General features: G+C 35.8%; 1 protein-coding gene across 2 annotated transcripts in view; it reads right to left on the bottom strand.

The window, feature by feature from the left end:
• Positions 1-14,726, bottom strand: part of LOC111997374 (uncharacterized) — a 79,344-nt gene that overhangs the window by 23,022 nt on the left and 41,596 nt on the right. For both annotated transcript variants that reach the window (XM_065778626.1, XM_065778625.1), the window contains exon 14: positions 4,660-4,787. In XM_065778626.1, the coding sequence (XP_065634698.1) occupies positions 4,660-4,787 (128 nt within the window). The remainder of the gene's footprint in view (positions 1-4,659; positions 4,788-14,726) is intronic.

Here is a 14,726-nt window from a genome sequence, read left to right as displayed (position 1 = left end):
AACCACTTCCCCCACCATTGATAGACACAGCTCCAGTAGTACACAATTTGCCATCTATGGTAATACTGCTAAGTTGGGCTGATTGGTCTCGGTAACTGCACTTGGCATGACACACTTGTCCTCCATCCCTTTAACAAGCACACACGACCCTCGTTTCTTGTCACCAAAGTCCACAAACCCAGCATTCGACAAACTCCGAAGAGGATCGACCAAGAAAAGACCCTTAGATGTATGCAAACTCACCTTGTCAGTCATGCCCAGAGCCATCTCGAGTCCATCGAAGCTAATACCATCGGAAAATCTACTGCTGAACTTCATCAGAGTCTTTGCCTATCGGCCCAATGCTATTCCCTAAGAAACTAAGTGATCGCATGAGACAATAGAGCTCTCCTTTGCTATCGTAGTATGGGCTAGTGGCTTCAGGCTAGTACTGGCTTTGGAGGAGTGCTCGCCCACTTCAAAGATACTCGGGCTTGAGAAGCAAGAGTTGGGTGGGTGACTAAAGCCCACACAGTGTTGGGTCAACACTGGATTTGGGTCATAGCCCTTGCCATCAGAGGGCTTTGGGTCACAACCCAAATTTGGCTTGCCATCAGAAATAATTTTCCCCCATGTTATCCACTTAAAAAAGTGTGGTCCACCTTTATTAAAATCCCAAGAGGCCCGCCTCTTTCCTTTCTCACCCACCTCTACAGTCGAACCTTTCCCTGTCCAGCATGAATTCCTAAATTCACTCCCCATACCATAATCAGAATTATTTGAATTTGAATTAAATCTTAATGGAAATATCCTTTTATATCCTACTGGAATTGTCTCCCCTAAATTAATATCCACATCAATACTCCGAGATTTCACATATCCTCCACCTACGGCTGCCGGACATTTTTTGGTCACCAGTTTACCACTCATCACCACCTTTGCAGGTTCTAAGTTTGGCATCACCTTCCTCTCCTCCCCTGACTGTATCTTCCCCTTGTCTTTGATGCACAACTGCTCTAGATTCTTGCTGTCCAAAACTTGTGCATGATAGCCTTGCACATGGCCTTGTACAGTTTCAGCAAAAGTTCTTGAGTTTTGAACCTCTGAATTACAACTATGTGGCTGGGAAACAAACTTTGTAAGGCCTCAACCACCCACAGCATATTGATTAGGTTCCAACATCTTTCTTAACTCAAGCCCAAATGTCTTCCAACCATTCGTTGCTCTGCCCTCAGGGATAATGACAGATCTCCTAGACCCACCAACTTTGAGTTCAGTCAAAAATAAGAAATTGCCAAAAGAGTTGGAACTCCGTTGAAAAGTGTAGGCAATATCACCATCCCTAAAAGTAAAAAACTGATTGGAACTAATCCCGACTACAAAGTGTTCGATATTCTTCATCAACCAGTGTGCTACACTCTTACCCATAAAAACTGATTTCATAAAATATTTTCCTACCCATAAAAACTGATTTCATAAAATATTTTCCCCATTCAAAAATCCGTAGCAGAAAATAACGCCCACCTTCCTCTACCACCAATTGGAAAATTTTGGATTCAATAAAGAAACTACAGAAACCACCCATACCTGATTGGAGTAGAGGAAAAGAACAAGATATCTGACTAATCTTAGGTAGCCAAGCCTCCTTAGGTGGTGAAATTCAAATTCAAGCAATAATTATTCACATTAGAAGGTTGATAATTTTGTTAGGTGGGTATGTTTGGCAAGCCTTATAATCAAATTAACAAACTAAACCTTATAGTTTAAGGGGAGTAACCAAATTAAACCCTACAGCTTATGTTAAATTTCCGATTGTCCCAAAATGTTAAACTATTAGGAAATGATAAATCTAATAATTTAACCACATAATTCTAACAATTCCCCTCACATGTGGACTCAAACTACCTTTTAATAGGTAATGATCAACATGTGGAATTTTCAATAGAAGGTAGAGTGGAGGAGACATGGATCCAACTCAAGACTTCCTGCTCTGATATCAGATTATTACCAATTGTCCCAAAAACTTAAGCTATTGGGAAATAGTAAATTTAATTATTTAACCACATAATTCTAATAGTTTAAAATTAACAAATTAAACCTAAGGTTTCAAAAGGTAACAAATTAAGCCCTATAGTTTTCAAATTAACCAAAAAAAAAAAAAAAGTTTCAAAAGGAAATAAATTAAATCTTAGCCCATTTAAGTGGAATGGCGTAAGTATGTCAGGGATTTAATTATTTTTGATAAGTAATAATGATATATATTCAAGAACACTACCTTATACAAAAGAAAGCATAAGGTAGAGGGAAAAAAAAAACAAAGGGAAAAGAAAGAGAAGAAAGAAGAATGAAAAGAAAAGATACTAATGACACAAGAGAAAGCTAAGGAAACTAGGGAGAGAATCACTAAAGGTGAGTCCCCAAACCCTAGACCAGTCAAACAAAGAGCCACTAAAGAAAGCCAATAGCTGGTCATCCGAACTATCCATGTCCGCAAATGTCCTCCTATTTCACTCCCTCCAAAGGCACCACATTAAGCACAATGGAGCTAAGTTCCAAATGCTAGACGAATGCTTTCCAGGCCAATTCCACCAACCAAAAAGAGTACCCACAACTGATCTTGGCAAGACCCAAGAGACCCCAAAAGATCTAGACACCAAACACCACAACCAATAAGCCTTACCACAATGAAGTAACAAATGATCCACCGTCTCCCCATTACACCGACACATGATGCACCAGTCAACAAAATCCATCCCTCTACCCCTCAAAATGTCACCTGTAAGTATCCTATCCCAAACAACAGTCCACACAAAGAAGAAAACACGCCAAGGAGCCTTAACCTTCCAAACGCCTTTCCAAGGAAAAAAAATGGGCAATGGACTTCTAAACTTATTGTAAAAAGATCAAATGTCAAAATTCCCATTCTTTGTCAACTTCCATCGCATACGATCTCCATTCTCAAAGGGAGATAGATTTGAGTCCAAGATACGGAGAAACTCATCCACCCCACCCATTTCCCAATCGTTAGGTCTCCGAATAAAATGAACATCCCAACTTCTCCATTCCTCTATCCCCAACCGTTCAAGAGAAGAGGCCACCGATGCCTCTTTATAGGATGCAATCCCATACACACTCGGGAAAGTCAATTGAAGTGGAGAATCCCCACACCATTGATCTATCCAAAGCTTAACTCTATCTCCCAACCCTACCTCAAAGCAAATATTTTTGCTAAATACCTCCCAACCCATGCGAATACTTCTCCACAAGCCACACCCATGTACCCGTCTACCTAGCTTGGATGTCCATCTCCCCCATTCTTCCCCAAACTTTAGAGCTACAACCCTTCTCCAAAGCATTGTCTCCTCAATCCCAAACCGCCATAGCCACTTCCCTAGTAAAGCTTTATTAAAAGTAATTAATCTCCTTACTCCTAACCCACCATTTTTCAAAGGTGCACACACCTTGTCCCATCCCACCAAATGAGTCTTGGAGTCCCCCCACAACAAATCCCTTTGCAACCTCTAAATTTTATTAGCCACATGCATAGGAATGGTAAAAATAGATAAATAATAAGTGGAAAAACTAGATAATGTGCTTTTAAGCAACGTTAGTCTTCCACCTTTAGACAAATACATCTTCTTCCAACCAGCCAACTTACGCTCAATTTTCTCCAAGATAGGATTCCAAATAGTGGGGGACTTATGGGACACCCCCAAAGGCATACCAAGATAGGTCATAGGCAAAGACCCAATCCGGCATCCCAAAATCTCTACCAAGATAGGTTAATTTATTACTTTTCAAAATCTCAAGGTTTAACTTATTACTTTTAACATTATAGAGTTTAATTTGTTACTTATTTTTATTATTATTTGTTTTTATATAAGATGAAAATTCTACTCTAACCTAATCTAAATGTATATATGTGTGAAGCTCCCTCTTAGAGACTTGAATCCCGGCCCTCACCCCCCACACCCCACAAGCACTTATACTTACGGAGTGACCATCGCATGCCAAGAGTGTGCGGTGGTAATTTGTTACTTATTAAAACCTCATGGATTAACTTATTACTTTTGAAACTATAGGGTTTAATTTGTTCCCCTAAATTATAGGGTTAAAATGTACTTTTCCCAAAAAATGTATAAATTTTACAATGTTTGAAAACTTATACTATCCTATAACCCTATCTAAAACTTAGGCGAAGAACACTCCTTAGAAGGTATGAAAGCACTAAGTATGTTGACTTTTGCCATCTTAAGTAAGCAAATCATCAAACTATAGAGCGGAATAGAAGAAAGTAAAGTTTTTCAAGTTGCAATTTCATAGCTTCAAAGATGAGTAAGTTGGTATTACTTTTCTAATTAACTGTTAGCACCTGTATCTTCCTCAATATGGATATAAATAAAATAAAAATGACCCCAATAAGAAAGGAAAACACTAAAGTACATAGCAGAGCCGCAGGGAGGAGGGGAGACAACAAAAAATAGATTAAAAAAAAATGAAAAAAATAACATAGTAATCAATAGAACAATTTTTTTAATAAATAAAAAATGTATGAGACAATGAAAAACATGAACGGTTATTTTACTCTTAACATTTTTTTTTTTAAACCCAGTTTTTTCTTCTTCCTTTTTTTTTAAATTTAATTCTAATATAGTTAAAATGTGGCAAAGTAAAACTAACCTTGTGGAATTTTCTAAAAGATCCTTTGCCTTTTCAAGCTCAGAAATTGCACCAGAAATATCCAACTTCCTTAGTCTGTTGCAATTAAGCATTGCCACCCTAGCAATGTGAAGCATGTTGGCACCAATCTGCCAATGGGAAAGAAAAAGAAATCCTCAGGCAAGGTGTCTATCATCTTTTCCTCTTGCGCATTTTATTATCAAATATCAATAAAAATGAGAGGAGGGTGGCGCCGCGTGCACGGGGGTGGGGGATGGATTTTAGACATCACTTTTCCAATCAAGTCTGGTCACAGTTTAAATCCTTTTGATTGTGTTTCTGTTAGATTGGATATGTTCTAGGATTTGAGTCTGAAATCAACATAGAAAGAAAAGTACCAAAATGTTGAGTTTCATATAAATATTGAGACATTCAGAGTCCAAAGAGAAAAGAGACCAGAGTGAGATAAATTATAAACGTCTTGAAACTTGATAGTTAATGCTTTCAGCATATCTTAGAGGAAAAAATATATAAAAGGTTATCACAGAGAACCCAAAGCAGTCGCTATCAACAAGTTTCCATGGTGGTATTTCCAACATATGCACTAACAACCATCAGTGGGAGCAAAACCAAACATAGGGAAAACAAATTGCCGAGCAGAGATTAGCAGAAGCAATAAGAGGCATCGTAGGCAGTTTTCTCTTATCTATTTCATGAAATTGAAATTAAATAAATAAATAAACTGATAAGTAATAATTTTAATAGGAAATAGAAAAGCATCAAATACACATGGGGCATACTAGATGTACAACAAACTAAACTTTGCTCAAAGTAGAGTGATCAATAAACTCTAATAAGTTTCATGAAAAACTTCCATGAATTTGAAATTTCAAGTTTTTCATGAAATTTCAAATTTAAACATTTCTTGAGCTCTTTGAGCCAAGAAAATTGATATTCGATTGTTCCAACTTCAATCTTATTATTTTTTTCTTTACTTTAATCTTATTTGTTGCTGAAATTTCTTCTTTCTCAACCAGACTTAAGTTCTCATCTCACCACATTTTTTGTTGGATAAATCAACATGTATTCACTTACACTAAATATAAAGTAAAACTTAACAGATTCAGTTACTGTCCAGAAAGCTCCTTGAAATTCTTAACATATACAAATGAACACCTTTTGCTTTTACAAAATTAAAATATAAATAATCTCTAAGTTATGGAGATTTTAATATCCATTCATTTTATCATAAGTTACATGGTTCTTCTTCCATTGTTTTTCCATGAAAAGGTATTTGGAAGGTTAAGGCACCCTGACGTGTCTCTTTCTTTGTTTGGACAGTCACATGGGATAGGATTCTTACACACGATAACTTGTGGGTTAGGGGCTTTGATTTCGTTAACTGATGCATTATGTGTTGTTGTTGTAGTGAGACAGTGGACCATTTGTTGTTACACTGTAGAAAGGCTTATCGGCTATGGAACTTTATCTTTAGAACTTTTGGAAATTTATAGGTTCCCTCACATTCGGTGGCAGATTTCCTCTTTGGTTGGTGGAATTGGTTGGGGAAGCACTCATCTAACATTTGAAATTACTATATTTGGAAGGAACGCAATCGGCGGACTTTTGAGGATTTAAATAGATCCGATGACCAGCTGCTTGCTATCTTTACTGGTTCCCTCTATGATTCGTCTAGGGCTTGAGGACTCACATCTAGTGATTCTCTCCCTTTGTTCCTTAGCTCTCTCTTTCTTTGTAATTAGCTTTTCATTTAAGTTTTTGCTTTTATCTCTTTTTTTGTATTGTTTGATAGGCTATGTGCTACTTTGCATATAGCAGTTTTTTTAATATACAACTTTCTTACTTATAAAAAATAAATAAATAATCTCTAAAATCTAAGAGGTCAAGCTATATTACTAAGACATTTTCCCACAACCCTACACAGAACCTAATGCTGATGTAGGACAGAATATGGGGATAATTTTTATCGTTTGTTAATTTTTTTTATATTTACTTGATTTTAGGTGTATTTTATACTTTCCTAGTCAAATTAGAGCCCTATATGGTAGGGTATCTATTAGGATCAATTTAAGAATATTATAAGTTTTCTGAAGCCTTTAAACAGGCCAGCAATACATAAAATAAAAATTAAATTCAGAAGTTGAGAATTTCATTAATAAAATTTCAAAGGTTTTCTCTTTTTCTGGTAGATTCCAGGTTTTCCTTGTGGATTCAAGGAAACCATTATGGATTTAAGAGTTTCATTAAGCTAGAACAAGATCTAGACACTGCTTAGGACCAACAGGTCACACAAAAGGAGAATGATCAACTTTGCACGCTCCATCCTTCGTCCCTTTGCCTATTGGCATCTGGATTCCTTCTGCTTTCATGCATGCTAATGCTTTCAGCCTTACTCAAATAGGGGGGTCATTATATTCCAAACTAAACATCAGCACCAAGCAAAGAAGCCTTATCCCATAGAAGACTGCAAAGAGCTCCCAAAGCAATCGGTGGAAGGGAGTTTTCTTAGCTCCCAATATGCCGAATGCAGAATCCTTAATAGGTGACAATGACCATTGCAGTAGCCATGTGGCTCAGAGCTATCACAGCCCAGGAACAACAATGCAATTATCAGGGTTGCACTTTAACATTGAGCTAATAGCCCATTGTGCGAGCCTGCCATCAGGGCCCAATATGCCAAAACCGAGAGAAAGCCCATCCCTCTCTATCCTTAAGCTAGAACAAGATCTAGACACTGCTTAGGACCAACAGGTCACACGAAAGGAGAACGATCAACTTTGCACTCTCCATCCTTCGTCCCTTTGCCTATTGGCTTCTGGATTCCTTCTGCTTTCATGCATGCTGATGCTTTCAACCTTACTCAAATAGGGGGTGTCGTTATATTCCAAACTAAACATCAGCACCAAGCAAAGAAGCCTTATCCCACAGGAAGACTGCAAAGAGCTCCCAAAGCAATCGGTGGAAGGGAGTTTTCTTAGCTCCCAATACGCCGAATGCAGAATCCTTAATAGGTGACAATGACCATTGCAGTAGCCATGTGGCTCAGAGCTGTCACAGCCCAGGAACAACAATGCAATTATCAGGGTTGCACTTTACCATTGAGTTAATAGCCCGTCGTGCGAGCCTGCCTTCAGGGCCCAATATGCCAAAAGCGAGAGAAAGCCCATCCCTCTCTATCCTTTTTTACGTTCTCATGTCCCTCCTCAACCATTCTACTCATGTGGAGCCACAGCAATCGTCAAAACTGACCTCTGTAGGCATTAGACCATTGGAATTTGGATTCTGAAGCCTAGCTAAGCCACTAAGCTATCTATTCCAATCATTATTTCTCCTGATTGGAACTAGCCCCAAGCCAAGTGGCGTTTCAACTCATTCACGGCCTAAGGAGTGCAACAATCCGCAGTGAGATGAGGCGAACGATGAAGAGCTAGAGAGTCGTAAGACAGGGTGTAGCACAGTCTAGTCAGCACATCTTTTTAGGTTCGAATCCTTTCACCTTGGTGCAGTGAATTGTAAGAAAATTTTTTATTAGTTTCCTATGGAAGAGTTATTTAAAGTTGTGGAACCTTTTATTTAAGCAAGCTATTTCTTCCCCATTCTGATTTTGGTTTTCATATCACGGATCTTGGTTCATGCTTTATGACATTTTCTTTCTTTTTTTCTTTTTTTTTTGGTAGAAACGCTTTATGGCATTTTCACCATCCAAAAATACAATCCCACAGCGGATTGTTTATGCAACTACTATTGATAGCCAAAAATGGCTTCCTAACTTTATGAATGGACCCATAGGGTCTCAGAATGCTTCCTCATCTTCTTTCAAAAGCCCCACCTAAGTACATTTAAATTTTTTTACAGACAATTAAATCTATGCTCAAAAACGAAAACTAAATATATATATTGGCTTTGTTTTCGAGCATGGATTTTTCTGGTTCAAGTGTATCTTGTAAAAACATTCCTGGTAGGTGAGCTTTTCAATGATCTGGTATAGCAAACAACCAAGGCGAGCATAATTGGTACTGCACTTTCATCCTGCATCAGTTGGTATCTATCCTATTGTGTTTCCTTTCTGCGCTAAATACACAGAAGTATACAAGAGCAACAACAAAAAATATTTAACCTCTAAAATCTGAGAGGTCGGGCAATCTATTAAAATTACATGATGAGGCTCATAATTCCTATTCCATGCCCATGGAAAATGATTATAAAGCTTTACAATTACTAAAATTGTACAACTACAAAATTTTACCTAGTCCCCTTAGGTACTTGTGACTTTTTTTTCCTTTCTTTTCTTTTTTTGGGCTAGTTACACACTCACCAGGTGAGTATTGAACCCACAACCTTACCCTTCAACTTGCTCTTACAAGGGACGAGGTGTCATTTGAACTAAAGCACACTGAACTCATTGGTGTGCTTAAGATTGATTTTAAATGAATGTTTCTTTTGAAGAGTATATTCATTGATATGTTATATTTGAATTCATTATTATCCACATGCAAATAAGAAGTAAGCAATTTTTCATTTATCCTTGTGCAAGATCGGAATACATCAATGTCTTGAGATCAAATTCTTTTAAAGATTATTGCATACATTTTGCCCCAATATACTTGATTCAGCTTTTTTTATTCTTGTCTTACCATTTAAACAGGTCTTATCTACACTTTGGTGCGCTTCCAATGCATAGTCTTTTTATTTTCTTTTTCCCTGTTGCATTTGCATTTTTCAAAACATCTTTTGAAATGTGGTCATCCTTGGATCACACAAAAATCATTCTAACAGAAAAAGATTATAAGGCATGATAAGACATGATGAGACATAGATACAATGACTCCATAATGAATCATAAAATCACAGAGGAACACTATATAATATCTTATATGAAAATTGTTGTTCCTTAGAAGTTCTTTTGCTAATCCCTGATGCTGTAACTTAAAGTAAATAATTAAAGGAGCAATCTTGTCTATACATCAATACTGAAGCCTATATGTAATAAAAATATATCTATTGGTTATGAAAACTATAAAAATCCAACTTTGACAATATATAAGATGAGTTAATGAGCAAAAACAGCAAACCTGAATATGGTCTTCTGGAAGTAACATTTTCCGAGCATCAAGACACCTGCAAGGATAAGAAATACATTCCATTTGAAATAATCAGAAAATTACTTTTGTGGACAGTTGTATACATTACTATTCACCTTTCAAAGAGCTCCTGTGCTTCCTTTAAGTTCTCAGCTGATTGTAGGGTCATGGCCAGCCCTTCGGCTGCAATAATAGTGTCCAAAGAATTCCATCCCTGTCTTACATGAATGATAGCAAAGTAAAAATGATGACAACAAATAAGAAGTAAAAACTCCTTACACGTGTGCATTTAAATACAAATATATACATATATATATATAGATATACATATATATGTGTACACACACGTATATGTACACACACACATATATGTGTGTGTACGCATATATATAACTTTCATTAAATGTATGAAGATCAGTCATAACATAGCATTTCAATCAAAGATCTCCAATCACATCACAATATGCATTGAAAACACCATGTAATTGAAATGCTGGGTATTTTGATAGATCTAAATTATCACTACTTACACTAGATCACTTTTTGACGAGAGAGATTGGAGGTTTTGGCTACAACAACTGCAAAGCCTTAGTCCCAAAACATTGAGGTCGGCTATGAATCCTTAACAAGCTAATCGAGCTCAACCACATTTATTCTTCTCTTCCATTCTATTATATTTAAAATCATACAGTGTATCACCTCCTTAATAAACATGTCTTTTACTATTGCTACTATTGTTATTTTAGGTCTTCTTCTATCTCTTCCCATCTTTGTACTTGAATCAAATCACTCTTCCTCCCAAGTGCATTAATCGCTCTCCTTTGCACATAATCAAACCATCTCAAGCGACTCTCCCTCGTATTTTCATCAATATAGACACCCCATAATTAAACAAATTTCTTCATTTTATTTACTTATCTTTTCTTGAATTTCCACTTATCTATCTTAACATCATGACTAACACTACACACATTTTATGAATATGTTACTTCTTAATAGCCCAACATACAGGCATCTTAACATCATGACTTACACTACACACATTTTATGAATATGTTACTTCTTAATAGCTCAAAATACAGGATGGCTAGTCATATACTAGCCTTGTAAAACCTTCCCTTTAACTTACTTATCAAAAAAAAAATTTCTCTTTAACTGAATATGTATTCTATGAGCATCCAATACCCTTGAGACACTTTTCCACTTTATCCACTTTGCTCTTATCCTATAATTCATATCCCTTTCAATCTCTCCATCCTTTATGAATTATTGATCTAAGATATCAAAATCACTTACTCCTTGATATCTTTTTGATAAGTTAAAAAAAATATAAGTATAGAAAAAGCATAACCAAATACACAAGTTATGTACCTAGGAGGCACCACAAATTAACAAAAATTATAAAAATAAGAATCTCTAACGTATTATAGAATGAATAAACACTTAAAGAAGCCATCCAATAATAAAAGTAATGTAAAAAAGATTTTTGTTATATAGGTGATAATGATTTTATTGAATGAGACTACTTCGTGGACAAATAAACAAAGTAGCCTAAAGAATTACAATTGAAAAAATATCTACATTGAATCGACTCTACAAAGGATGGAACATAGTTACTAATTGTGACACCAGATACAAAAGACCACTCATAAAGAGAACTAATGATGAATGCTTGCAATTGAGTTGATGTGCAGTCCACATCCTCAAAAGTATGCCAATTTATTTTCCTCCATGAAGGAACAAGAATCCAGATATTAGGTCCCCTACTCTACCACCCACATAATAAATCAAGAACTTTCCCCACTAATACCCATTGAATCCCAAACATCTTGAATATAAAACTCCATAACTTGAGCTACACTACAATGTATCAAAAGTTGGTCCACGATCTCCCCACTACAACAGCACATACAATACCAACTCACCATTGAATAAAACCCCTCTTGATAAGGTTTTCACAAGTTAGAACTTTCCTCCAAGCTGCTGTCCATACAAAAAAGGAAACTCTCCAAGGAGCCAACCCTAATGTAAAAAAGATTGTCTTAAAATCTAACTTAGCTCATTCAATTCCTTCAAGCATCTAGTTATTACACCCTCTCCAAATAGTCCACATTATGCATAGGACCACATTCCAACCATCACCACTACAATGTTTAGCAAACTACCAATTCCAACAGGTCAACAAATCAACTATCCTATTAGGCATAACCCAATGTACCCCAAATAAACATAATAAGATAGACCATAATTCTTTAGCAATATCACTATTAGAATGATAGTCAAGTGATTAAATTCACACTTTCCTTAAACTTTAAAAATAAGTGATACTTTATCGTGGCTCTAAATAAGTGAGTTCTAACATTGACTCCACTCTACCTCTCATCTAAAAAGTTAAATTCACATGTTAGATGTCACTTTTAAACTAGGAAGCACAGACACAGACATGGGTACGATACAGTGACAAATAATTTCTAAAAAAATATTAATATAAAACGATCGGTATGACACAGTATAACATGAGTATGACACCCTAAATGAAGTGTCCGTACTTCCTAGCTTTTAAAAGGGAAATATGGGTGCACAATTGAAGGGAAGTACTAAAATAGTGGTTAAATGATTAAATTACCACTTCCTATTAGCTTAAATTTTTGGGATAAGTGGTAGTTTATCATGGTAACAAAGTGGTCCTAAATTTAAATCTTGTGTCAACTCTACCTCCCATCAAAAATTAAAATTCTAAATGTTGGACCTTAGGGAGAGTCTAGACCCACACGAGCAGACATTGACTCCTAAACTGCGACCTTGTTAGTGAAACATGCTAGCCCTTCAACAACTTTACTAGCCAAACCACCGAGCTCAATTGTAGGTGTTAGCCCAATTCCATAAAAACCATCCATGACAGTGGGCCCAATTCCGTAGCTCTTTAAACATTCTCCCTATTAAAAAACTCAAAAGCACATAGCCTGTCCAAGCCCAACATTATGTGCTTTTTAAAACATTTTGGCCCGCTATTTTCTCCAGCCTAATTATAGAACACTTGGGACTAGCCCCAAAATGGGGCAACACCCCTTAAAGTTGATGCATGGAAACCACTTGGTAACCAACCTCTTAGGACCCCGAATCTCCCATGACACCTGCCTCTTCCCATTTTCATTCACTTTAATAATGAGCTTATTTTTTAATTCATGTTTATAACATGGATTAGGTTCACTCTTTTGGTATCTCTTGACCATCAAGTTCTAAAACTCCATTTTTATTTCTCATTTTACTAAGCTCACACTTCATGTACTCTGTTTTAGACCTACTTAACCTAAACCCAGTAGATTCTAAACCATCCCTCCATATTTCCAACTTAATGCTGACTCCATGCCTAGTTTCATCTACTAAAGCTATATCGTTTGCAAAAGGCATATACCAAGGGAATTCATCTTGAATCAGTCTAAAAAGTTCACCTAAAACTAGCGTAAAGAGATAAACTTAAAGTTGGTAATTGTACAAACCTATTGTGACAGGAAACTCGCTTACTATGCTTGCACTTGTTCTCACAATAGTTACAGTTGTCATACATATCCTTAATCACCTTTATATATGTTAAAGAACTCTCTTTTCTAAAATCCAAAATATAACCTCTCTAAGTTCTCTACCAAAAGCTTTCTCTAGGAAAATAAAATCATACGAAAATCTTTATAGGCTTCTCTATATTTCTCCATCAAACATCTGAATAAGAGAATTACTTCCATAGTAGACCACTCTGACATAAAACCAAAATAATTATCCACTATTGTTTATTGTCTTAACCTATGTTTCATAGTGTGATTATCAGATTTGGGGTTTTGCTTCTTCCTCCATTTTGGATTTTTTTTTTTTATCTAATTATAATTTTAGATCTTTGCTTTTTCCTTCTTTTCTATGTATCTCTTGTATACTTCTCATATTCTAGGGTTGCCCTTTTTTTTTTCTAATAGAATCTTAAATTTATCAAAACAATTAAAAAAGATCTCAAGCGAAAAGAAATACTAAGCTAAATGCAACAATCTAAATTTCAAACCTTAAGAATACCATGCAACCTTTGTCTAAAATATTTAAGTACAATGAAACATCAATTGAGAGACATTAGCAGCACAGAATCAAAATATGATATATACAAAAGGAGGAAAAAGAAAAGAAATTAAACCTTTGATAATTCCATTATATGCAGTATCTTTCTCTGCACATTCTCAGCTTCTCTGGGACGATAAGACTTCAGATAAATCTAGGTAGAAACCAAAATAATAAAATACAAAAGCAAGAAAAACCATAAATAGACTTAAACAGAAGATCAAGAATAGAAACTGAACAATGTAGAGAATAATCTAAATGCAAGTGGCACAAACATTAACTAGTTTCAAGCAGGCATCAAAAGAAAAATCACAATTGTTAATACACGTGAGAGCATAAGGTACTGCCACATGGCACATTCTTAGAGAACTTTTTCGTTTAGCCTTCCACCTCATCTTCTTCTAATTACCTTTATGTGTCACTCTTTACCCTTCCACCCAAGTGAAGCTTAAAATGAATGTATCCATTTAACCTTCCACCTAAACAAAAATTTAACAATTTATTTTAATTTTAATAACATTTATGGGAACCACTTAGCATGATATATATATATATCCTCTGTAGGAAAAAATCCCAAAATAATGTGTAAATGCCAAGCCAATTATGTAAATGCTAAGAAAGCAAAACTAATAGCCAGTGTGTAAAAGCTAAGAGAGGAAAAGTTGTAGGCTGATGATCTAACGTCAAGAAAACAAACTAATAGCATTGTGTAAATCCAAGATAGCAAATTAAGGGCTTTCTCCACTAAATAGGAGTTATAACACAGGTCTATTCCCTATCATAGCAAATATTTTTTATATTTTGGTTTCCTTTGTGTTGAGAATTTAATCTTCCATAATTTTTCGTACTATACTTTGGCTTCCCTTTCTGAGAGGCATGTTAAATTCC

Source organism: Quercus suber, unplaced genomic scaffold (genome assembly GCF_002906115.3).
Source record: "Quercus suber isolate HL8 unplaced genomic scaffold, Cork oak 2.0 scaffold_187, whole genome shotgun sequence".
In the NCBI taxonomy this organism is placed as follows: Eukaryota; Viridiplantae; Streptophyta; class Magnoliopsida; order Fagales; family Fagaceae; genus Quercus; species Quercus suber.
This window is presented reverse-complemented; position numbering and strand designations above follow the sequence as displayed.